Source organism: Opisthocomus hoazin, unplaced genomic scaffold (assembly GCF_030867145.1).
Source record: "Opisthocomus hoazin isolate bOpiHoa1 unplaced genomic scaffold, bOpiHoa1.hap1 HAP1_SCAFFOLD_248, whole genome shotgun sequence".
Classification (NCBI taxonomy): Eukaryota; Metazoa; Chordata; class Aves; order Opisthocomiformes; family Opisthocomidae; genus Opisthocomus; species Opisthocomus hoazin.
In genome coordinates, this window is record NW_027449072.1 from 4,568 (window position 1) to 29,189 (window position 24,622).

General features: G+C 65.9%; 1 protein-coding gene across 1 annotated transcript; it reads left to right on the forward strand.

Moving 5' to 3' along the window:
• NUMA1 (nuclear mitotic apparatus protein 1) lies at positions 1-24,389 on the forward strand. Its single transcript, XM_075412608.1, is given in 27 exon segments — positions 1-67; positions 1,566-1,633; positions 1,765-1,853; positions 5,289-5,368; positions 5,875-5,957; positions 6,032-6,112; positions 6,237-6,321; positions 7,264-7,378; positions 7,550-7,698; positions 8,311-8,428; positions 9,937-10,054; positions 12,202-12,342; positions 12,621-12,743; positions 13,152-16,298; positions 16,491-16,532; positions 18,135-18,203; positions 18,328-18,438; positions 18,515-18,733; positions 20,252-20,409; positions 20,534-20,777; positions 21,453-21,714; positions 22,557-22,693; positions 22,794-23,000; positions 23,829-23,918; positions 24,012-24,125; positions 24,127-24,183; positions 24,273-24,389. Coding segments are annotated over 26 exon segments (6,117 nt in total). The 5' UTR covers positions 1-67; positions 1,566-1,591; the 3' UTR covers positions 24,309-24,389.
• Positions 24,390-24,622: the final 233 nt, after the last annotated feature.

Below are 24,622 nucleotides of genomic sequence, written 5' to 3' on the forward strand. Positions count from 1 at the left end.
AGCGGGCCCCCCCCCCCCCCCCCGCCCCAACGGCCGCCATTTGAAGGCCCCGCCCGCCGCTGATCCGGTAGGAGCAGCCCCGGGGGGGGCAGCGGGGTGGCGGGGGCCTTTACCGAGCGCGGTGACGCGGGGAGGCCGCGGGCCGGGGTGGGCAACCGGATTAGGCCCCGCGCCCTCCGGTGAGGCCCCGCGCTCTCCGGTGAGGCCCCGCCGCGCCCGGTAGGCCCCGCGGCGCCCGGTAGGCCCCGCCATGGGCGTTCCCCCCCCCCCGGTTGTTTTGCACCGCGCTGAGGAGGAGGAGGAGGAAGGGGGGGGAGGACCGGGGGGCCGAGCTCGCCGTCTCCTCCCTCCCCCCGCTTCGCCAACATCCGGGAGTTGCGGGATGGCGGCCGGCCCCCCCCCCCCCCCCGCCGCCGCTAGTGGGCCCGTCCCGGTGGGGGGGGAGGGGGTGAGGGTGGGGTAATCCATGGGGTGCTATGGGGGGGGTGCTGGGGTGCCGTGGGGGGGTGTCGGGGTGTCGTGGGGGGGGTTTCGGGGTGCCATGGAAGGGAGTGTTGGGGTGTCATGGGGGGGGCTGTTGGGGTGCCGTGGGGGGGGGTCAGGGTGTTGGGGTGCCGTGGGGGGGTGTCAGGGTGTTGGGGTGTCATGGTGGGGCTGTTGGGGTGCCATGGGGGGGGTGTCAGGGTGTTGGGGTGTCATGGGGGGGCTGTTGGGGTGCCGTGGGGGGGGTGTAAGGGTGTTGGGGTGCTGTGGGGGGGTTTCGGGGTGGTATGGAGGGGTGTGTTGGGGTGCTGTGGAGGGGGGGGTGTCGGGGTTGCCATGGGGGGGTGTTGGGGTGTCATGGGGTGCCACGGGGGGGGTGTCGGGGTGCCGTGAGGGGGTGTCGGGGTGTTGGGGTACCGTGGGGGGGGTTTCGGGGTGCCGTGAGGGGGTTGTTGGGGTGTCATGGGGGGGTGTCAGGGTGTTGGGGTGCCGTGGGGGGCTGTCGGGGTGTCATGGAGGGGGGCGTTGGGATGCTGTTGGGGGTGTCAGGGTGTTGGCGTGCCGTGGGGGGGGTTTCGGGGTGCCGTGAGGGGGTTGTTGGGGTGTCATGGGGGGGTGTCACTGTGTCGGGGTGCCGTGGGGGGGGTCTCGGGGTGCTATGGATGGGGGGTGTCAGGGTGCCGTGAGGGGGTGTTGGGGTGCCGTGAGGGGGTTGCGGGGTGCTATGGAGGGGGGTGTCGGGGTGCCATGGGGGTGTTGGGGTTCTGTGGGGGGGTGTCAGGGTGCCATGGAGGAGGGCTGTCGGGGTGCTATGGAGGGGGGGTGTCGGGGTGCCGTGGGGGGGGGTGTTGGGGTGCCATGGGGGGTATTGGAGAGCCCCTGCCCCACTCCCACCCCGCGTACTGATACCGGGGGGCTCCCCCCCCCGAAACCCCGGGAGCGGCTTCTCCCCGGTGCCGACGGGAGGGGGGGGCCTGGCAGCGCAGCCCTCGACGCACACGAACGCCCGGCGCCCCGGCGCAAGCCGCCTATTAATCTAATTACTACTTTTATCCTTAATTGCCTTAATTTTTGTTTCCCAGGTCCGGGGCAGCGAGCCAGCGCCGCGATGCCTCTTCACGGCGCGAGAGCCGCCGCGCTCCTGGCTTGGGTAAAGCCTCCCCCTCTCCGCGGCGGGACGCGCGGCGGCACCGGCAGCTCCTCGGGGACGCGATGCCGGGGCGCAAGGCAGGGGGGGGGACACCGCGGTGACCCCGGCTGACCGTCCCACCCCATCTCTAGGTGAACAGCACCAAGGTGTGCGGCGGTCCCCTCGCCGAGCTGTCGCAGCTGCGGGACTGCGGCGCCTTCGTCAGGATCGTGGACAAGATGTGAGTGGCGGGGAGGCTCGTCTGCTGTAATTAACTCCCGCCCGCGTAACGAGAGCCTGCTGGGAGCGGGGAGGAAGGAGCTGGGGATCTCCTGGGTCGGTGCCGCGGCTCCGATCAGCCGGGACCGCGGCGGCGTGCGCTCGCCCAGCGGGTCTGAGCGGGGCTTGAGAAGCGGGGCGGGCGCCACGGCTGCCGGCTGAGCTGGGGAGCTCGGCGCCGGGGCACGGGCTGGGAGATCCGTGAGGGGGAGAGAAAATCCGTGGGGATGAGAGAAAATCTGAGGGGATGAGAAAATCGGTGAGGATGAGAGGAAATCTGTGGAGACGAGAGGAAATCCGTGGGGATGAGAAAATCTGTGAGGGTGAGAGAAAATCCGTGGGGATTAGAGAAAATCTGAGGGGATGAGAAAATCGGTGAGGATGAGAGAAAATCCGTGGGGACGAGAGGAAATCCATGGGGATGAGAGAGAAAATCCGTGGGGATGAGAGAGAAAATCCGTGGGGACGAGAGAAAATCCGTGGGGGTGAGAGAAAATCCATGAGGGGTGAGAGAAAATTCGTGAGGGATGAGAGAAAATTTGTGGGGATGAGAGGAAATCCGTGGGGGCAAGAGAAAATCCATGAGGGGGAGAGAAAATACGAGGGGATGAGAGAAAAAATCCGTGAGGATGAGAGAAAATCTGTGGAGACGAGAGAAAATCCGTGGGGATGAGAGAGAAAATCCGTGGGGACGAGAGAAAATCCGTGAGGGGGAGAGAAAATACGAGAGGATGAGAGAAAATATCCGTGAGGGCAAGAGAAGATCTGTGAGGGTGAGAGAAAATCCATGAGGAGGAGAAAATCCGTGGGGGCGAGAGAAAATCCGTGGGGATGAGAGAAAATCTGTGGAGACGAGATGAAATCCATGGGGATGAGAAAATCTGTGAGGGGGAAAGAAAATCCGTGGGGATGAGAGAAAATCTGAGGGGATGAGAAAATCCGTGAGGATGAGAGAAAATCTCTGGAGACGAGAGGAAATCCGTGGGGATGAGAAAATCTGTGAGGGTGAGAGAAAATCCGTGGGGATGAGAGAAAATCCGTGGGGATGAGAAAATCTGAGGGGGTGAGAGAAAATTCATGAGGGATGAGAGAAAATCTGTGGGGATGAGAGGAAATCCGTGGGGGCAAGAGAAAATCCATGAGGGGGAGAGAAAATACGAGGGGATGAGAGAAAAAATCCGTGAGGATGAGAGAAAATCTGTGGAGACGAGAGAAAATCCGTGGGGATGAGAGAGAAAATCCGTGGGGACGAGAGAAAATCCGTGAGGGGGAGAGAAAATACGAGAGGATGAGAGAAAATATCCGTGAGGGCAAGAGAAGATCTGTGAGGGTGAGAGAAAATCCATGAGGAGGAGAAAATCCGTGGGGGCGAGAGAAAATCCGTGGGGATGAGAGAAAATCTGTGGAGACGAGATGAAATCCATGGGGATGAGAAAATCTGTGAGGGGGAGAGAAAATCCGTGGGGATGAGAGAAAATCTGTGGAGACGAGAGAAAATCCGTGGGGATGAGAGAGAAAATCCGTGGGGATGAGAGAGAAAATCCGTGGGGACGAGAGAAAATCCGTGAGGGGGAGAGAAAATCTGTGAGGGGGAGAGAAAATCCGTGGGGATGAGAGAAAATCTGAGGGGATGAGAAAATCTGTGAGGATGAGAGAAAATCTCTGGAGACGAGAGGAAATCCGTGGGGATGAGAAAATCCGTGGGGATGAGAGAAAATCCGTGGGGATGAGAGAAAATCCGTGGGGATGAGAAAATCTGAGGGGGTGAGAGAAAATTCATGAGGGATGAGAGAAAATCTGTGGGGATGAGAGGAAATCCGTGGGGGCCAGAGAAAATCCATGAGGGGGAGAGAAAATACGAGGGGATGAGAGAAAAAATCCGTGAGGATGAGAGAGAAAATCTGTGAGGAGGAGAAAATTCATGAGGGTGAGAAAAAATCCGTGAGAAAATCCGTGAGGAGGAGAGAAGATCCGTGGGGGGAAGAGAAAATCCGTGGGGATGAGAGAAAATCCATGGGGATGAGAGAAAATCCATGGGGATGAGAGAGAAAATCCGTGAGGGTGAGAGAGAAAATCCGTAGGGGGCAAGAGAAAATCCGTGAGGGGGAGAGAAGGTCCATGAGGGCGAGAGAAGATCCGTAGGGATGAGAGAAAATCTGTGGGGGCAAGAGAAAATCTGTGAGAGTGAGAGGAAGTCTGTGGGGGGAGAGAAAATTGGTGAGGGGGAGAGAAAATCTGTGGGGATGAGAGAAAATCTGTGGGGATGAGAGAAGATCTGTGGGGGCAAGAGAAAATCCATGAGGGGGAGAGAAAATCCAAGGGGATGAGAGAAAAAATCTGTGAGGGCAAGAGAAGATCTGTGAGGGTGAGAGAAAATCCATGAGGAGGAGAAAATCCGTGGGGATGAGAGAAAATCCATGGGGGTGAGAGAAAATCCATGAGGGGGAGAGAAAACCTGTGGGGGCAATGGAAAATCCGTGGGGATGAGAGAAGATCCATGGGGGTGAGAGACAAAATCCGTGAGGGGTGAGAGAAAATCCGTGAGGGGGGAGAGAAAATCCGTGAGAGTGAGAGAAGATCTGTGGGGATGAGAGAAGATCCGTGGGGGCAAGAGAAAATCCATGAGGGGGAGAGAAAATCCAAGGGGATGAGAGAAAAAATCTGTGAGGGTAAGAGAAGATCTGTGAGGGTGAGAGAAAATCCATGAGGAGGAGAAAATCCATGGGGATGAGAGAAAATCCGTGGGGGTGAGAGAAAATCCATGAGGGGGAGAGAAAACCCGTGGGGGCAATGGAAAATCTGTGGGGATGAGAGAAGATCCGTGGGGGTGAGAGACAAAATCCGTGAGGGGTGAGAGAAAATCCATGGGGGTGAGAGAAAATCCGTGAGGGGGGAGAGAAAATCCATGGGGGTGAGAGAAAATCCGTGGGGATGAGAGAAAATCCATGGGGGTGAGAGACAAAATCCGTGGGGATGAGAGAAAATCCATGGGGGTGAGAGAAAATCCGTGAGGGGGGAGAGAAAATCCGTGAGGGTGAGAGAAAATCCATGGGGGTGAGAGAAAATCCGTGAGGGGGGAGAGAAAATCCGTGAGGGTGAGAGAAAATCTGTGGGGATGAGAGAAAATCCATGGGGGTGAGAGACAAAATCCGTGGGGATGAGAGAAAATCTGTGGGGATGAGAGAAAATCCGTGAGGGGGGAGAGAAAATCCATGGGGGTGAGAGAAAATCCGTGAGGGGGGAGAGAAAATCCATGGGGATGAGAGAAGATCCGTGGGGATTTTCCATGTCTGTCGGGGCTGCGGGGTTGGCTCCCGCTTGGCGTGGCCCCCCGGCGCCAGCCGCTCCCCGTTCCGTCCCGCGCCGACGCGCTCACGCGCCCCGTGCCGCCTTCCAGCCGCCGGAGCCAGGAGGGCGAGGCCGTGCTGGAGCAGCCGCTGCCGGAGAGGATCTCCTTCGTCCGTGGCTTCCTCCAGAGTAAGAACCTCTGCCCCCCACCCCTCGGGGGTCCGGGCTGGGGTCTGCAGGCTTCACCTGCCCCCCCCCCCACTCCCCGAAGTGACCCCCCGCGGCGTCGGGGAGGGGAAATTTCCCGATGGGAATCCTCGCCGGAGCCTGGGCTTGGTGGGAAAGGGGGTCCCGGGGGGGGGAAGGCGCCGGGGCTGCGTTCCTCACCCAAATCCCGCTGGAAAACCCTGATCCCAGCTGGAACCCGGGGCCGGGGAACGGGAGGGCTCTGGCACTTGGGCGCGCCGCGTCCCACCCCGCATCCCACCCTCCGTCGCTGGGAACTGGGATTGTGCTGGTGGTGGGGGAGCGGAAGGCGCAGGGCGATGCCGAGAGGCTGGCAGCGAGCGGGAAGTAACCGGGGAGAGGGGGGGGAATAAAAATCCCAGCGGGGGCTGAGCGCTGCGGGCTCGGCTCCGCGTCGCTCGGGGGACGATGACGCGTGACTGCGCGTCCCCCCCGGCTTCGCCTCGCAGAGCACTGCAAGCACAGAGCGGCCGCGGAGAGCCTGGTCTCGGCGCAGCAGCTGCTGGAGGGAGAGGAGCTGGCGTTGGCCAAGGTAACGGCGGGGAACGCGTGGTCCGGCGCCCGCGCCCGCCCCGGCGTCGGTGACGCTTCCCCGCCTCGCCGCAGGTGGCCGTGCTGCTCCTGTACCACGCGTCCATGAGCTCCAAGAGCCCCGGGGACTGGAACCAGTTCGACTACAAGACCCAGGTAACCCCTCCTGGGCTTCCCTCTCCGGGCTGGGGACGCGGAGGTGCCTTTCGGGGGGGGGCTGCTCCGAGCCCGGCCGGCGAACGGCAGCGGAGCCGCTCACCCCGCGGTTCCTCCGACGCAGGTGGAGCTGGCAGCCATCCTCAGGTTCGTGCTGGACAACGAGGAGAGCCTGAACGAGAACCTGGAGGCGTTCCTGCAGAGGAAAGGTGAGCGCTGGAGCCCGGCTGCCTGCGCTGCGGCACCGGCCCGGAGCCGTGGCTGAGCCTGGCACGGGCAGAGCAGGCCCTGGGTGCTTTTATCTCCGATTTGGCACTGGTGACCCTTTCCTATAGCATAAAAACATCGGGGTTTCCCCCCCCGTTGGCGGTGCTGTAGCTGCCAAGGCATAAAAGCAGGATGGAGCGCTCCAACGTGGTCCTGTGAGAGCAGGGCAGCATCCTGGCTCCTGCGGCAGGCGCAGCGGGGAGTCCAGCGCAGGGCTGCGAGGATGAGGAGGGGACTGGAGCATCTCTCCTGCGAGGAGAGGCTGAGGGAGCTGGGCTTGTTCAGCCTGGAGAAGAGAAGGCTGAGAGGGGACCTTCGAAATGCCCATAAATATCTGCAGGGTGGGGGTCAGGAGGATGGGGCCAGACTCTTCCCAGTGGTGCCCAGTGACAGGACAAGGGGCAATGGGCACAAACTGGAGCAGAGGAAGCTCTAGCTGAAGATGAGGAAGAACTTCTTCCCTCTGAGGGTGACGGAGCCCTGGCCCAGGCTGCCCAGAGGGGCTGTGGAGTCTCCTTCTCTGGAGATATTCCAGCCCCGCCTGGACGCGGTGCTGTGCAGCCTGCTCTGGGTGACCCTGCTTGGGCAGGGGGTTGGGTGGGGGATCCCAGGGATCCCTTCCAACCCCGACGTGGTGGAATTCTGTGAAGGGCGCTTTCCCTGGCGTGGTGAGGGTGGGATGCCCGCTGCGTTGCGGTGGGAGCCGAGTGCCGGGGTGGGAGCTGCGGGACCGGGATGCGAGGCGGTTGTCGGCTCTCTCGGCTGGGCCGATCCGTCCCTGCCGGACTCTGCGGTCCCTGCACGCCGGGGATGTCGGCTGCGACGCCCTCCCCCCCGGGTGTTAATTGGAGGATCTCAGCCTGCTTCTCGCTCGTCATTCCCAGCGCCGCCGTCCTCGCCCGGCAGCAGCTCCGAGGAGCACTCCCCGGTGCTCCCGCCGAAGCGAGAGGTGCGGTTCCTGGAGCTGCAGCGGATCGCCTCCTCCTCCGGCGCCAACAGGTACGACCCCAGCCCGGAGGCTGCCGGGGGTCCGGGGAGGGGGGCACGGGCCGGGCGGCCTGGCGGCTCGGCTGACGAGACCCCCAAGCTCCGAACTCGCCTCCGAGCTGGGGGAAGCGGAGCGGGGTCCGGCTGCGGATAACCGAGCGGCGGCGGCGCGTCTCTCGGCAGTGTGCTCCCGTCCTCGCCCATGGGGGACGTCATGCAGACCCCCCAGTTCCAGCTGCGACGGCTGAAGAAGCAGCTGGCCGCCGAGCGGGAGAACCGGGACGAGCTGGAGGTGGAGCTGGCAGAGAACCGCAAGCTCGTCACGGAGAAGGGTCAGTGGCTCGCGGGACGTCCCGGGGGGCGCGGGGAGGGCTCTCCGGACCCGACACCTCGCCATCTTGCCGTGACTTCGTGATGATTTCGACCCCCGCCGCGACCGTGCTCGTGCACTGTCCGCCTTGCGGCTTCGGGGCTCTGCGGCTCGAGGTTCGCTCCGTGGTGGGCCCAGGGGACCCTGGCCCGTTAAGCTGGAACCAAAACCGGGCGCCGGGACCGCTCCGCCGCTGTCGTAACTCCTCCCAGCATCTCCTGGAGGCGGCTGCTGGTGCCCGCGCCGAGCGATTCCGATTCGGAGCAGCCCGGCGGGCGTCGGACTCTCGCCGGCCCCGTCTCAAAACGCTCCCTGCCCTGGGGATTTCCCCCGCTTCGCGCGGAGACGCCGGGCTCCGTCTTCCCTCTCGTGTTCCTCTACGTGACCCCGGGGGAGAAAAGCCGTGAGGGAAGCGGCGTCGGTGCCGAGCGGCGGAGCTGGTGGCCTGGCTCTTCCGTCTCTCTGCAGCTTCTCGCCGGCTTGGGAGCGGGACGGGCGTCCTCCGCCGCGCTGCCGGGGGGTTCAGGTGACATAAAAAGGCGGTGACATGGGCTGTTTCTCGCCGCCCTCGCAGACGCTCAGATCACCATGATGCAGCAGCGCATTGATCGCTTGACCCTGCTCAACGAGAAGCAAGCCGCAGACCAGCTGGAGCCCAAGGAGATGGAGGAGCTGCGGGAGAAGAACGAGAGGTAACTTCTCCAGGGACAGAATCGCAGAATCCCAGCATGGTGGGGGTTGGCAGGGACCCCTGGGGTCACCCAGCCCAACCCCCTGCCCAAGCAGGATCACCCAGAGCAGGGGGCACAGCACCGTGTCCAGCCGGGGTTGGAATATCTCCAGAGAAGGAGACTCCACAGCCCCTCTGGGCAGCCTGGGCCAGGGCTCCGTCACCCTCAGAGGGAAGAAGTTCTTCCTCATCTTCAGCTGGAGCTTCCTCGGCTCCAGCTTGTGCCCGTTGCCCCTTGTCCTGTCGCTGGGCACCACTGGAAAGAGTCTGGCCCCGTCCTCCTGACCCCCACCCTTCGGCTGCTCCCTCCCGCTAGCTGGGCCCTGTCCCTCCCACCGCCCCGGGCTCCGTGTTTGTCTGTTTTTTCCCCAGCGATGCACAAAACCGGGGTGAGGGCGAGTCTTCCTCTTCCTCCCTGCCTTGTCTTCTGCAGCTGCACCCCAGGGAGGAGGTGGCTTTGGCAGTCGGAGCATCACAGAAGGGTTTGGGTTGGGAGGGAGCTTACAGACCATCCAGTTCCATCCCCCTGCCACGGGCAGGGACATCTCCAGTTGGATCAGGTCCAACCTGGCCTGGGATGTTCGCGGGGATGGGGCATCGACCGCCTCTCTGGGCAACCCGGGCCAGGGTTTCACCACCCTCAGAGTGAAGAATTTCTTAGATCTGATCTAAATCTCCCCTCTTTCAGCTTGAAGCCATCACCCCTTGTCCCATCACCCCATGCCCTTGTCCCAGCCCATCTCCAGCTCTCTTGTAGGCCCCCATGAAGTTTTGGAAGACCTCTCTAAGCTCTCCCCGCAGCCTTCTCCTCCCCAGGCTGAGCAGCCCCAGCTCTCCCAGCCTCTCCTCCCAGCAGAGGGGTTCCAGCCCTCGCATCACTGCTGGGGCCTCCTCTGGCCCCGCTCCCACAGCTCCAGCTCTGCCCTGTGCTGAGGGCTCCAGAGCTGGACGCAGGACTCCTGGGGGGGTCTCAGCAGAGCGGGGCAGAGGGGCAGAATCCCCCCCCTCACCCAGGTCACCCTTCTCCCACGGCAGCAGGCAGGGAGCCGGTCCCACGGCACGCAGCGTGTTCCGACCCCGCGCTCGTCACCCCAAACCCGGCGCGGGAGCGGCCGTCTCCGGTGGGAGAAGCGCTTGCTGCCTGCGTGGCCTTCCCAGCCCTGGGCTTCCTGCCGCGCCGCGTCCCGGTCTTCGCCCCGCGCCCGTGCAGCGAGGTGTTTACCTGGGAAGGATGCCCAGTCTCCGCTGGCGGCTACCAGCCCGTTTTTGCCGTTTCCTCACTCATTTCGCTCGGCCGAGGCGCGGCTGGAGCCCTGCGCCTGCCTCCGCCCTCGGTTCGGAGCCGTCGGGCTCACGCAGAGCTCAGACGTCGCCCGTCTCTGCTCCGCTTTGCTGGGGTGCTCAGCAGCACCGGTCCCCGGCGATGCCCTCTCCAGCCCTGGGCTGCTCTGACGAGCTCCTCTCCCGCAGCCTGATGGTGCGCTTGCACGAAGCCCTCAAGCAGTGCCAGGACCTGAAGACGGAAAAAGGCCAGATGGACCGAAAGATCAACCAGCTCTCCGAGGAGAACGGCGACCTTTCCTTCAAGGTACGGGGCGCTGAGGCCTCGCCGCGTCCCCCCCGGCCTCGTCGTTCGTGGCAGGGAGGGTTTGGGGGACCGTGACCTTGCCCCGGGAGCTGAGCCTGCTTCGGGCTCCGGAGCCTGATCCGAAGGGGATGGCGGTCGGGGAAGAGGGGCTGGGGGGAGCACCCCGGAGCGGGGATGGCCGTGGGTGCTGGGGAGCTGAGCCCTGGGGGCTCGTAGCCACGTCTGTTGGGTGCTGGATAAACCCTTGGTTTGGTTCCAGTAATTGTGTGCACCAGGGAGAGGGTGAGGTTCAAAGAATCAAAGAAAAATGGCTTAGAAGGGAAACTGAGGCTGGACAGAAAATATTCATCTCTGGGAAGGTTGTAGTCCCCTGGTAGGAGCGACGCGTCTTGGAGCGCAGCGGCTTGCGAAATCCCAAGCGTTTGTGCTGTCCCAGCGGCCAAATTTAGTTGGGGCTGGGAGGCCTTGACCTTTCTTATAAAGAGAAGCGGGTGTCATTCGATCCTGAGGTTACGTTTGGGACCCCAGGTCGGAAATCCTGGGTGCATGAGGAGGAGTGTGGGCAGCAGGGCGAGGGAGGTTCTCCTCCCCCTCTGCTCTGCCCTGGGGAGGCCCCATCTGCAGTGCTGTGTCCAGTGCTGGGCTCCCCAGTTCAAGAGAGATGAGGAGCTACTGGAGAGAGCCCAGCGGAGGGCTACGAGGATGAGGAGGGGACTGGAGCATCTCTGCTACGAGGAGAGGCTGAGGGAGCTGGGCTTGTTCAGCCTGGAGAAGAGAAGGCTGAGAGGGGACCTTCGAAATGCCTCTAAATATCTGCAGGGTGGGTGTCAGGAGGATGGGGCCAGACTCTTTCCAGTGGTGCCCAGCGACAGGACAAGGGGCAATGGGCACAAACTGAAGCCGAGGAAGCTCCAGCTGAACCCGAGGAAGAACTTCTTCCCTCTGAGGGTGACAGAGCCCTGGCCCAGGCTGCCCAGGGAGGCTGTGGAGTCTCCTTCTCTGGAGATATTCCAGACCCGGCTGGACACGGTGCTGTGCAGCCTGCTTTGGGTGACCCTGCTTGGGCAGAGGGTTGGGCTGGGTGACCCACAGAGGGCCCTTCCAAACCCCACCATGCTGGGATTCTGGGAAACAGGTCTCACTGTAGCCTGTTGGGAGATAATCTGCTGTCCACCAAACATAGCTTATCGTGTTATCCCCCATGTCCCAGTCCCGCTCAGTGGGTAAGCAGACAGGGGACCTTTGTAGAATCATCAGGGTTGGAGAAGACCTCTGAAATCATCAAGCCCAACCGCCAACCCAACCCCACCATGCCTGCTCAACCATGTCCCCAAGGACCACACCTACACGGTGTTTGAACCCCTCCAGGGATGGGGACTCCACCACTGCCCTGGGCAGCCTGGGCCAAGGCCTGACCACTCTTGCAGGAAAGAAATTTTTCACAATATCCATCTTGAACCTCCCCTGATGCAGCTTGAGGCCATCGCCTCTCGTCCTATCGCTGATTACTGGGGAGCAGAGATCACCCCCCCCTCACTGCACCCTCCTGTCAGGGAGCTGGAGAGAGCGAGAAGGTCTCCCCTCAGCCTCCTCTTCTCCAGACTGAGCAGCCCCAGCTCCCTCAGCCGCTCCCCATCAGACTTGTTCTCCAGACCCCTCATCAGCTTCATCGCCCTTCTGTAAGCACATGGTTTCAGGACGTGGTTGAGCAGGCATGGTGGGGTTGGGTTGAGGGTTGGACTTGACCTCAGAGGTCTTTTCTGACCTTGATGACTCCATATAGCCTGGTTCCTCGTTAGATCCCTGCTGGCATTGACCCACAGAGGAGTGACAAAACCCCTCACCCCTCGTTCCGCAGACGGGGGAAGCGCTCTACGCGTTCCCCGAGGGGCGCGACCCCAAACTTCTACAAACCCCTGAACCAGTTCCCACGCTAGATTCCGCGAGGTGTTCCCACCCTGTTCTCCGGCGCTCGAGGAGGGGCGACAGCTCCTCCAAAACAGCAGGGGAGGTAGCAATATAACGCGTATTAAAAAGCTTCTAAGGCTACAAAACCCCACACAAGCTGTTGTGAACTTTAGAAACCAACTCCTGGGGAACTAAAGGTTTCCCTGACGTTCCCCGGGGCCGGGTTCTTCCCTCCGCAGCTGCGGGAGATCGCCAGCCACTTGGTGCAGCTGCAGGAGGCCCTGAACGAGCTCTCGGAGGAGCACAACGCGGCGCTGGCGCAGGCGCAGGAGAAGCAGGGGCAGCTGGAGAGCGAGCTACGTGCTGCCCTGCAGGAGAAGGTGAGGGGTGAGGGGGGCTGCCCACCCTGCTCTGCTGCGCCCGCAGCCCCCCCCTGTCTCCCAGCGCTGGCTCGTGCGGGCTGGGGGGAGCGGGCAGGACCCTCCTGCGCATCCGTGCCACGGGGACCCTCTCCCTGCTCCCGCGATGCGGGGGACGGGCTGCGGTCCTCGCAGCGCGGAGAGCAGCCCCCACCCTGGTGGGGGAAAGCTTGGTGCTGGGCAAAGCTGGGCGGCTCCAGCTCGGTGCCCCCCACTCAGCCCCCCGTCTCCGTCCCCAGAAATGCTCGGAGGAGAAGATCGAGATTCTGCAGGGGAAGCTGTCTCTGCTGGAGGACCAGCTGGCCAAGCTGGGGGATGGCAGCGCCCAGGAGAAGGGGGAGGTGATGGGGGACGTGCTGAAGGTACGGCTGGGTCTCCGGAGAGAGCCGGAGACAGGGCGGGCAGCGCTCGGAGGGAGAGCGGTGGGTGCTGGGGCGCAGAGCCGGCTGCTGTCCGCTGTCGGATGGGGGTTGCGGGGCTGAGCACGCAGCGGGGAGCCCCTTTTGGGCTGAATTTGGGGATACCTGGCTCCCGGGTGGCTGCTGGCCCCCCCAGCCCCCCATAGCGTGGGGCGGTGGTGGAGGGAGCGGCTCCTGCACGGCGAGAAAAGGCGTTTGGTCCGAGAGAGCAGAGCAGCACGAGGCTGTGGGGAAAGCGGGGTGCTGGGGGGGGGGCAAGGCGGGCACCGGGACGCGGAGAGAGCGTTGGACGCAGCTCGAGTAACACCCGGGGGTGCCTTTCTTTTGTTTCTCCCCTCTTCTCTCTGCCAGCTTGAAGAGCTGAAGCAGGAGGTGTCCAGCCTTGCCGCCAAAGGGGCCGAGCTCCAGGCCACCGTCCTGGAGCTGGAGGAGGAGAAGCAGCGGCGGGAGGCAGCCCTGCTCGCCGAACGCGGCCGCTTCGAGGAGGAGAAGCAGCAGCTGAGCGGCCTCGTCGCCAGCCTCCAGAGCTCCCTCTCCGAGAGCCACCGTGCCCGGGAGAGGTTGGAGCAGGACCTGCGGGCGCGGGAGGCCGGCGAGCCCCCGGGCACCGCGCCGCGGGGCCGGGAATCGGAGGCTGCGGCCGCCCTCGACGCCCAGCACGAGAAGACCCTGCGGGAGAGGGACTCGGCCCTGCAGCAGCTGCGTGAGGCCAACGCGTCGCTGGGCAGCCAGCTCCAGGCCATGGCGCAAGCCCGGGACGCCAGCCGGGACGCCTGGGCGGCGGAGAAGGCCGAGCTGAGCCGTCGGATCGGCGAGCTGGAAGCTGGGATCGTGGAGCTCGGCGCCCAGCGGCAGCAGGGAGCGGCGGAGGGGCTGAGGGCCCAGCTGCGGGAGCTGGAGGCGAGGCTGCGGGAGAGCCAGCAGAGGCTGGCCGAGAGGGAGAGGCTGGCCCGGGAGAACGCCCGGCTGCAGGAGCGGCTGCTCTTCCTGGAGGAATCCCTCCGCAACACCGAGGGCATCTTGGAGGACGAGAAGAGGCGGGCGGCCGAGAGCCTGGAGGGCAGCCTGGCCAGGATCGCCGAGCTGGAAGCGGAGAGGCGGCAGCCGGCGCAGGAGCAGAGCCGGGAGAAGCCGACGACGGGAGCATCCCCGGCCGCCCGAGGGGAGGAAAAGGAGCGCGGGCGGCTGGAGGAGGAGATGCGGGCGCTGAGCCGGGAGCACGGCCAAGCCTGCCAGCGGCTGCAGGCGGAGCAGGAGAAGGTGGCCGCGCTGGAGGCCCGGGCCGCCGAGCACCAGGAGAGGCTGGCCGCCCTCCGAGCCGACCTGTCCAGCGCCCAGGCATGGGCGAAGGAGAAGGAAGGCGAGGAGCAGAAGCTGAGAGCTGAGATCTCCTCCCTGCGGGAGAAGATGGCCGTGGCGGAGCAAGCTGCGGCCCAGCGCGCCGCCGGGCTGGAGGCCGATGCCCGGCGAGCGGCCGAGGCGCTGGAGGGGGTCTCGCAGCAGCTCTCCCAGGAGAAGCTCAGATCCAAGCAGCTGGAAGCCGCCGTGGAGCGGCTGCGGGGCGCGGAGGCCGAGCTCTCCCGGGCGGCCGCCGCCAGCAGGCAGCGGGAGCTGGAGGTGGAGGTGGAGATGAAGAAGCTCTCCGGGGAGGTGACGCTGCTGGGCACCAGGCTGGAGGAGACGCGGCGGGAGCACCATCGGGACCTGGCGTGCCGGGAGGAGGAAGCCGAACGCTTGCGGCAGGAGATGGAACGGGCCAAGGCGGACTGCGGCGCGGAGCGAGCCCGCAAGGCAGAGCTGGAGGCTCAGCTGCAGAACGCCGTCAACGAGCAGAGGGTGGAACGCTCGGGGCATCGGGAGGAGCTGGCCCGGTCCCGGGAGCGGACGGAGGAGATGGAGCGGGAGCTGGAGGAGCTGCGCCGGCAAAACGTCGCGCGGGGCGAGGAGCTGAGGGAACTGCAGAAGACGGTCGGCAAGCTGAAAGGAGAGCTCGCCGCGGCGGAGGCGGCCAAGGCGGCCAACGAGCCGCAGGGCTTCTCGGAGACCGCCCGGAGCAGGGACGTGGAGGCGGACAGCGTCAAGGCCACCTGCTCAAAGGACACGTCCCCAGAGGAGAAGACCCGTCAGCGGGAGCAGGAGGCTGGGGCGAGCCAAGCCCTTTACCAGGAGAAGCTGAAGGAGGCCCAAGCGCTTCGTTTGCGAGTGGAGGAGCTGGAGCAGAAGTGCAGGGAGCAGCAGGAGGCCGTGGCCGCCCGGGAGCGAGCGGCGGCCGAGCTGGAGGCCTCGAGGAGGGAAGCGGCGCAGCAGAAGGAGAAGGCGTTGGAGCTGCAGAAGCTGCTGGAGGCCTCGAGGTCGGCGCAGGCTCTGCAGGACGGCGCCGTGGAGGCCCTGCGGAAGGAGCTGCAGGAGAAGGGAAGGGAGCTGGTCCAGAGCAAAACCACCATGGCTGCCGCTGACAAGGAGCTGGCGTCCCTCCGCGCTGCGGCGCAGGAGAAGGGCCGGGCGGAGGAGGGCTGGAAGGAGCAAGTGTCGCAGTGCATCCAGGAGCTGGAGAGGAAGAACAGCCTGATCGGGAGCCTGGAGCACGAGGTCTCCATCCTCCATCGGCAGGTGACGGAGAAGGAAGGAGAGAGCAAGGAGCTCAAGCGCCTGATCATCGCCGAGTCGGAGAAGAGCAAGAAGCTGGAGGAGCGGCTGCGGGTGCTGCAGACGGAGATGGCCACCGCCGCCTCGCGGGCGGCCGAGCGGTGCTCGCTGATGAAGGTGGAGGTGCAGCGGTGCCAGGAGGAGATGGAGAAGCAGCGGCTGGCCATCGAGACCCTGAAGAGGGACCGCCACTGCCAGAGCGAGCGGGAGGACGAGCTGCGGCAGGAGGCAAAGGTCTGCCAGGAGAAGTGCCTCCAGAAGGAGCAGCTCCTCGCCACCCTGCAGCAGGAGCTCGGCAGCGCCCAGGCGCTCGCCGGCGAGCTGCCGGCGCTGAAGCACCTTTGCCAGCAGCTCCAGGCCGAGCGCTCCTCCCTGGAGAGCCAGCACCGCCAGGACCTGGAGCAGAGGGCGAAAGCCCTGGCCGCTCTGCAAGCCGAGCTGGCGCGGGCCAAGCTGGAGGCGGCCGAGGTGCCGTCCCTGCGGGAGCGCTCGGCGGAGCAGGACCGGGCCGTGCAGCGGCTGCAGGCGGAGGCGGCGGAGCAGGCGGCGAGGCTGGCGGGGCTGCAGCAGGCCAACGCTCGGCTGGCCGAGGAGATCCGGGGGCTCGGCGAGAGCCGGAGCCGAGGGCAGCAGCGGCTCGAGGCGGAGCTGGGCCAGGCCAGGGAGCGGCACGCGCGGGAGCTGGAGCGGCTGCGGTCGGCGTCGGAGGAGCTGGTGGCCGGCAGCCGGCGGGAAGCCGAGGAGGCGGCGCGGAAGCTGGAGGCGATGAGCGAGGAGTACGAGAGCGGCAAGGCGGCGGCGCTGGAGGAGAGGAGGAGGCTGCTGGAGGAGAGGCAGAGGCTGACTGCTCAGGTAGGGGCTCCAGCGGGTGAGACCCCGGGCGGGCGAGACCCCAGGAGAGAGGGGGGCACCCCTGAATCCTCGTCCCCCCGCTCAGCTGGGGGTCCGGGACGCGCTGCTCGGGCGTGCGCTGCTCGGGCGTGCAAGGGGACGGGCGCTCCCGAAAGCAAACAACGCGTTGACTTCTGCCTCTCGCGCTGGCAGGTGGAGCAGCTGGAGGCCTTTCGGAAGGAGCAAGCCAAGCAGGTAACGCGTGCGACGGGCCGGCTGCTCAAACGGTGACGGGGCCGCGCGCCGCGTCCCACCGCGGCCGCCCCCTCCTCAGCTGCTGGCGGCGGGCACCCAGCCGTGGGGCGCTTGGCCACGGGGCTCTGGGCTCGCCCCCGGGGAGTAGGAGCTGGGGCCTGAACCTGCCGTCTTGCCCGCTCACGGTGATGCCCGCGGCTCGGCTTGTCGCTGTCGCCTTCCCGGCGTGGCCGTGGGGGACACGCCGGCGGTGACCGGCTGCCGAGAGCACCCAGGGCTCCTCGCCGCATCGCCCCTGCGACGCCCGCTCCGCGGGGATGCGGGGCGAGCCGCCATGCCCCAAGTCCTTCTGTCCATCCCTTTGATCCCGAGGGACGGCTGGTGCCCGCGAGGAGGGGGCTGCGCTGCCGGGAAGCGCGGTCCAGACGTGGCCGGCGGCGGGACGCTGCCCGGCGGCGGCGCGCTCGGCCGCGGTGTGGGTCAGCCCTCGGCCAACGACGCTGGCGAAGCCCCGTCGCCCTGCCCAGCGTAGCTTAACCCCGCCGTCCTGAGCTGCCTGGGGACCCCCGCAGAGGCCGAGGGGCTGGGGGCTCCCCGAGCACCCCCCCAGAGCAGGGAGAGCCCCGGGGGCCATCGGCCATCTTGCCAAGGGCGCGTTCGCCGCCGAAGGGATTTCCGTGCGCGGGGTGAGACGTGAGCAGCCGCCCGCCGCTCCAGAACCGCAGCAGCACCCCAGTGGGGTGGGATGCCTCCCCCCACGTGGGCACGGACCCCCCTCAAGCGCTGTGGCTTGAGATTTGGCACGGAGGATGCCCGCGGCGGGCCGGGCGCCCCGCTCGTACCCCGACAGCAGACGGTTGGCAGCGGAGACGCCGGCGACGGGGGCACCGCGGAACCGCGCCGGCTTCCCTCGCCCGCCCGCCTCGACGGGGGTCTCGGCTTCGCTCCTCGAGCTTGGGTAGCACAAACCTCGTCCCCCCGCAAAGACCGAGGTGGGGGGGCTGTGGCTGCCTGTCACCGGCGTGCCGGCTGTGCCGGGAGCTTTCTTGGCGGCGGGCGCTGCCGGGCAGACCCTGACCCAGGAGAACCCACAGAATCACAGAATAGTAGGGGTTGGAAGGGACCTCTGTGGGTCATCTCGTCCAACCCCCCTGCCGAAGCAGGGTCACCTACAGTAGGTTGTAGAGGACCTTGTCCAGGCGGGTCTTGAATATCTCCAGAGAAGGAGACTCCACAGCCTCCCTGGGCAGCCTGGGCCAGGGCTCTGTCACCCTCAGAGGGAAGAAGTTTTTCCTCATCTTCAGCTGGAGCTTCCTCTGCTTCAGTTTGTGCCCATTGCCCCTTGTCCTGTCGCTGGGCACCACTGAAAAGAGCTTGGCCCCATCCTCCTGACCCCCACCCTTCAGATATTTGTAGGCATTTCTAAGGTCCCCTCTCAGCCTTCTCTTCTCCAGGCTGAACAAGCCCAGTTCCCTCAACCTCTCCTCGTAGGGGAGATGCTCCAGTCCCCTCACCATCCTTGTAGCCCTCCCCTGGCCCTGGAGGGTTGCCCACAGGAGGTCTTGTCCCCGGAGCCGGTCTAACCGAGCCGTGCTCTTGCAGGTGGAGGAGCTGAACAAAAAGCTGACCCAGCACGAGAAGACCACCCGTGCCCAGCAGCAGAGAGTGAAGGTGAACTTTGGGGGGACCCGAACCCCGGGGGGCTGAGCGCTCGGCCAGCCCTGGAGCTGTCGCTGGCTGCCGGGGGGGGCTCGGCCGAGCGAGGACCCTCACCAGGTCCCGTCCCTGCCCACAGGTGCTGGAAGGGGAGCTGCAGGCTGAGGCCACCCGCCAGCAGGAGAAGGTGGCCGAGCTGCAGGCACAGCTGGCTCAGAAGGAGCAGGCGGCCGAGCACTACAAGGGCCAGGTACGTCCCGGCCACGGCTCGGCCCCGGGCAGCGCCCTGCCGGCGAGCTCGATGGATTTTCTCCCTGCTGTCCTAGATGGAGAAGGCAAAAACTTACTACGATGCCAAGAAGCAGCAGAACCAGGACCTGGCGGAGAAGCTGAAGGCCATGGAGCACCTGCAGAAGGAGAACGCGGAGCTCCGGAGCGAGTCGGAGCGGTTGGCCAAGGAGCTGCAGCGGAGCGTCCTGCAGGCCAAGGAGTCGGAGCTGAGCTGCAGGAACCTCGCCAGCCAGGTCCGCAGCCTGGAGGCTCAGGTGGGTGCGGCGTGGTGGGGCTTCGTCCTCCTTGTCCTCCTCTCGTCCTCTCCTTGTCCTCCTCTCGTCCTCCTCCTCGTCCTCGTCCTCCTCCTCATCCTCCTCCTCGTCCTCCTCCTCCTCGTCCTCGTCCTCCTCCTCGTCCTCGTCCTCCTCCTCTCCTCGTCCTTGTCCTCGTCCTCCTCCTTGTCCTCATCCTCCTCCTCCTCGTCGTCCTCCTTGTCGTCCTCCTCGTCGTCTCCTCCTTGTCCTCGTCCCCTCCTTGTCCTCCTCCTCGTCCTCATCCCCTCCTGGTCCTCCTCCTCCTCTTTGTCCCCTCCTCGTCCTCGTCCTCCTCCTCGTCCTCGTCCTCGTCCTCCTCGTCGTCCTCCTCCTCCTCGTCGTCCTCGTCCCGTCCTCGTTGTCGTCCTCCTCCTCGTCCTCGTCCTCCTCCTCGTCCTCCTCCTCGTCCTCCTCCTCATCCTTGTCCTCGTCCTCCTCCTCGTCCTCATCCTCGTACTCCTCCTCCTCATCGTCCTCATCCTTGTCCTCGTGCTTCTCCTCCTCGTCCTCGTCGTCCTCGTCCTCGTCGTCCTCCTCGTCGTCCTCCTCGTCGTCTCCTCGTCCTCGTCCCCTCCTTGTCCTCCTCCTCATCCTCATCCCCTCCTGGTCCTCCTCCTCCTCTTTGTCCCCTCCTCGTCTTGTCCTCCTTGTCCTCCTCCTCGTCCTCCTCCTCCTTGTCCTCGTCCTCCTTCTTGTCCTCGTCCTCCTCGTTGTCCTCCTCGTCGTCCTCCTCCTCCTCGTCGTCCTCCTCGTCGTCTCCTCCTTGTCCTCGTCCCCTCCTTGTCCTCCTCCTCGTCCTCGTCCTCATCCTCATCCTACTCGTCCTCCTCCTCCTCGTCCTCCTCCTCCTCCTCGTCCTCGTCCTCCTCCTCGTCCTCGTCCTCCTCCTCTCCTCGTCCTCCTCCTCGTCCTCGTCCTCCTCCTCGTCCTCCTCGTCGTCGTCCTCCTCCTCGTCCTCCTCGTCGTCGTCCTCCTCCTCCTCATCCTCGTCCTCATCCTCGTACTCCTCCTCCTCATCGTCCTTGTCCTCGTCCTCGTCCTTGTCCTCCTCGTCCTCGTCCTCCTCATCCTCGTCATCCTCCTCGTCGTCTCCTCCTTGTCCTCGTCCCCTCCTTGTCCTCCTCCTCCTCTTTGTCCCCTCCTCGTCTTGTCCTCCTCGTCCTCCTCCTCGTCCTCCTCCTCCTCCTCCTTGTCCTCGTCCTCCTTCTTGTCCTCCTCCTCCTCGTCGTCCTCCTCGTCGTCCTCCTCGTCGTCTCCTCCTTGTCCTCCTCCTCGTCCTCGTCCTCCTCCTCATCCTCATCCTACTCGTCCTCCTCCTCCTCGTCCTCCTCCTCATCCTCCTCCTCGTCCTCATCCTCCTCCTCCTCCTCCTCGTCCTCCTCCTCCTTGTCCTCTTCCCCGTCCTCCTCCCCGTCCTCTCCTCGCCTGCATCGCCGTCTCGCTCGGAGGATCCATCCCTCCCTGCTTCCCATCCAGGTGGAGTTCGCCAATCGGCAGCTGCAGGAGCTCGGCGGCTTCCAGCCGGCAGCGGACACCGTGAAGGGCCGGGAGCCTTCCCGGCAGGACCCCGCCGACCTCAGCGCCGACAGCCTTGACCTCAGCCTCGACGAAGCGCGCCCGCTCCACTCCACCAGGTACCGGCACGCCGTGGCTCGGCGGAGCCCGTCCCACCGCCACAACCCGGCGTCCCCCGGTCCCCTCTGTTCCCCCATGGCCCGGCGCGCCCGTCAGCGCTGCCGCCGTGCCCCGTCTCTGCAGGAAGGCCGCCCGCTCGCAGCCGCAGGCCTCGACGGTGCCGCCGCGCAGCGAGGAGTCGCCGGCGTCCCGGCGGCTGCCGCGCAAGGTGGAGTCCCTGGAGAGCCTCTACTTTACGCCCATCCCCAGCCGCACGCGGTCCCGGCTGGAGAGCAGCCCCGGCTCCCCGGGCGACCTCTCGCTCGACGCCGGGTGCAAGACCCGCTCGGCTCGGCGCCGCACCACCATCGACATCACCATGACGAAAGTGAGCCCGGGGTGCGGGGCGGGGACTGTCACCCCCGGTACCAGCACGGGGTGGGGGGTGAAGGGATGGAGAGCAGCCCTGAGGAGGACGACTTGGGGGTGGGGGTTCTGCCCCTCTGCCCCGCTCTGCTGAGACCCCCCCGGGAGTCCTGCGTCCAGCTCTGGAGCCCTCAGCACAGGACAGAGCTGGAGCTGTGGGAGCGGGGCCAGAGGAGGCCCCAGCAATGATGCGAGGGCTGGAACCCCTCTGCTGGGAGGAGAGGCTGGGAGAGCTGGGGCTGCTCAGCCTGGGGAGGAGAAAGCTGCGGGGAGACCTTAGAGAGGTCTTCCAGAAGTTCATGGGGGTCTACAAGAGAGCTGGAGAGGGGCTGGGACAAGGGCATGGGGTGATGGGACAAGGGGTGATGGCTTCAAGCTGAAAGATGGAGACTGGATATAATCAAGAAGAAATTCTTCACGCTGAGGGTGGTGAAACCCCAGCCCAGGTTGCCCAGAGAGGTGGTTGATGCCCCATCCCTAGGAACATCCCCAGTTGGGTTGGACGGGGCTCTGAGCGCCCTGACCCAGCTGGAGATGTCCCTGCCCGTGCCCATGGGTTGGACTGGGTGCCCTCCCAAGGTCCCTCCCCACCCAAACCTTTCCCGGATTCTCCCATCTCTTCATTTCCCCCTCCCAGAAACAGCCCAAGCCCGAGGAACCCGACCGTGCCGACATCTCCCGCGGCGTCCTGCCCGCCGCCCCCGCCAAGGGCCGCCTGCGCTCGGCCGCCTCCGCCTGCTCCCTCGCCAGCTTCCCCTCGCAGGAGACCCTGGCCAAGCTGGAGACCTCCTCTCCCCGCGAGACCCCCGGCGATCCGGCGCTGCTCGGCCTCCCCGGCTACCGGCCGGTCACGCGCAGCTCCCTGCGGCGCTTGCAGGGCGGCAGCACCTCCAGCCTCGGTGCGTGCGGGCAGGGTGGGCTTGGGGAGGCGGGGGGAACCACTTTTGGCCTTCACAGAATCCCAGCGTGGTGGGGGTTGGCAGGGACCTCTGTGGGTCATCTCGTCCAACCCTCCTGCTGAAGCAGGGTCACCTACAGTAGGTTGTAGAGGACCTTGTCCAGGTGGGGCTGGAATATCTCCAGAGAAGGAGACTCCACAGCCCCTCTGGGCAGCCTGGGCCAGGGCTCCGTCACCCTCAGAGGGAAGAAGTTCTTCCTCATCTTCAGCTGGAGCTTCCTCTGCTTCAGTTTGTGCCCATTGCCCCTTGTCCTGTCGCTGGGCACCACTGGAAAGAGTCTGGCCCTGTCCTCCTGACCCCCACCCTGCAGATATTTAGAGGCATTTCGAAGGTCCCCTCTCAGCCTTCTCTTCTCCAGGCTGAACAAGCCCAGCTCCCTCAGCCTCTCCTCGTAGCAGAGATGCTCCAGTCCCCTCCTCATCCTCGCAGCCCTGCGCTGGACTCTCTCCAGTAGCTCCTCATCTCTCTTGAACTGGGGAGCCCAGCACTGGACCCAGCACTGCAGATGGGGCCTCCCCAGGGCAGAGCAGAGGGGAAGGAGAACCTCCCTCGCCCTGCTGCCCACACTCCTCCTCATGCACCCCAGGATCCCATTGGCCTTCTGGGCACCCAGGGCACGCTGCTGGCTCATGGTCACCCTGTCGTCCCCCAGCACTCCCAGTCCCTCTCCGCAGAGCTGCTCTCCAGCAGCTCAGCCCCAGCCTGTCGTGGTGCCTGGGGTTGTCCCTCCCCAGGGGCAGGACCCTGCCCTTGCCCCCCCCCTCACGCGTCCCCCGCTTCAGGCCGCAGCAGCGTCTACCTGGGCGCGTGCCAGGACGAGCCGGAGGAGCTGGACGACTGGAACCGCATCGCCGAGCTGCAGCAGCGCAACCGCGCCTGCCCGCCCCACCTGAAGACCTGCTACCCCCTGGAGAGCCGGGTAAGGGGGTCTGGGGGGGACGGGGGGCGAGTGGGTGGCCCCCCGCCAGCGCTGGGGTTGGGTGGGCTTCACACAACGCCTCCTCTTCCCCCCCCCCCAGCCCTCCAACTCCCTGGGGACCATCACGGACGAGGAGATGAAGACGGGCGACCCGAGGGAGACGCTGCGGCGCGCCAGCGTGCAGCCGGCGCAGATCACCGGCGGCGGCGTGGCCACGCGGCGCAGCACCCTGCCACCCGCCGTCGCCACCCGCCAGCAGCGCAAACGCCTCTCGGACGAGTCCCACCGCGGCCCCGACACCCCCGAGGTGAGCCCAGCCCAGCCCTGGGTGCTCCCCGGGGCGTCACCGGTTCCCCGGGGTGGTGGCCATGGGGCTGGTGGCCTGCTGCGGATGTTCTCCAGATGTTGGGGGGGGGGTTCTGGGGGACCGTATGGATCCCTGGTTCCCCAGGGTGGTGGCCATGGGGCTGGTGGCCAGCTGCAGATGTCCCCCAGATGTTGGGGGGGGGGGTTCTGGGGGGCCATACAGGTCCCCGGTTCCCAGGGGGGGCTGGCAGCCCGCTGCAGATGTTCCCCAGATGTTGAGGGGGGGTTCTGGGGGGCCATACAGGTCCCCAGTTCCCCAGGGGGGTGGCCAGGGGGCTGGTGGCCCGCTGCAGATGTCCCCCAGATGTTGGGGGGGGGCTGCTGGGGGGCCATATGGGTCCCTGGTTCCCCAGGGGGGGCTGGCAGCCTGCTGCAGATGTTCTCCAGATGTTGGGGGGGGCTCCTGGGGGGCCGTATGGGTCCCTGGTTCCCCAGGGGGGTGGCTGTGGGGCAGCTATGGGGCTGGCAGCCCGCTGCAGATGTCCCCCAGATGTTGGGGGGGGCTCCTGGGGGGCCATACAGGTCCCCGTTTCCCAGGGGGGGCTGGCAGCCCGCTGCAGATGTCCCCCAGATGTTGGGGGGGGGCTCCTGGGGGGCCGTACGGACCCTCGGCGTCAGCGCCCGGACGCAGCCGGAGCGGCGAAGCTCCGAGCCTTCAGCCTCCCCCGGGCTGTGCCGCTCTCCCTCCCTGCAGCCCCCCCGTGTCCCCCCCCAGGGCTTGTGTCCCTCCAGTGCCGATGTCCCCCCCCCCCCCCCAACTTTTTTCCAGTCCAAGAAGCCCACCAGCTGCTTCCCCCGTCCCCAGACCCCCCGGGACCGCGGCGAGCGGCGCAGCGAGCAGCAGCCCCCCACCAAGCCGGTGAGTGGGGACTGGGGGGGCTGGGGGGGGCTGGGACCCCCCCCCCCAAACCCCACGCCGTGCTGAGGGGGGGTCCCCATGTTCTCCCCCCAGGCCGAGAGGCGGCAGTCGATGGCCTTCAGCATCCTCAACACCCCCAAGAAGTTGGGGAGCAGCCTCCTGCGCCGAGCGGCCGCCCGGAAAAACACCCCCAAGAACTCCCCCCGGGGGGGGGGGCGCCCGCCGCTCCCCCCGCATCGCCACCGCCCGCTCCCCCAAGGCCAAGGTGGGCGCCGGGGGGGGGGACGCGACAGGGTGGGGGGGGGACACGGGGGTCACCCCCTGCCTCGCTGACGTCCCCTCTCCCCCTTCCAGGCCGGCCGCCGAGCGCTCAAGGACACGAAATTTTGAGGTCCCCCCCCCCCCAAGCTGCGCTGCACCCCCTGCCCCGTGGGGAGCCCCCCCCCCCCGCGACCCCCCCCGCTGCCAGCTCTGCCCCGGGGGAGCCCCCCCCCCCGCGACCCCCCCCGCTGCCAGCTCTGCTCCAGCCCCGGCTGAGCCCCTCACTGCTCCCCCCCCCCCCCCCCCAATCACACCAGCACCCCCAGGCTGCGTGGGGCTCCCCCAGCACCCCAGCCCAGGGTGGGGGTCCCGGGGGGGGGCTGGAAACACCCGGGGGGGGCGGGAGTTGGCGTTTTTAAAGTATTTCTACTTGTAAATAAATT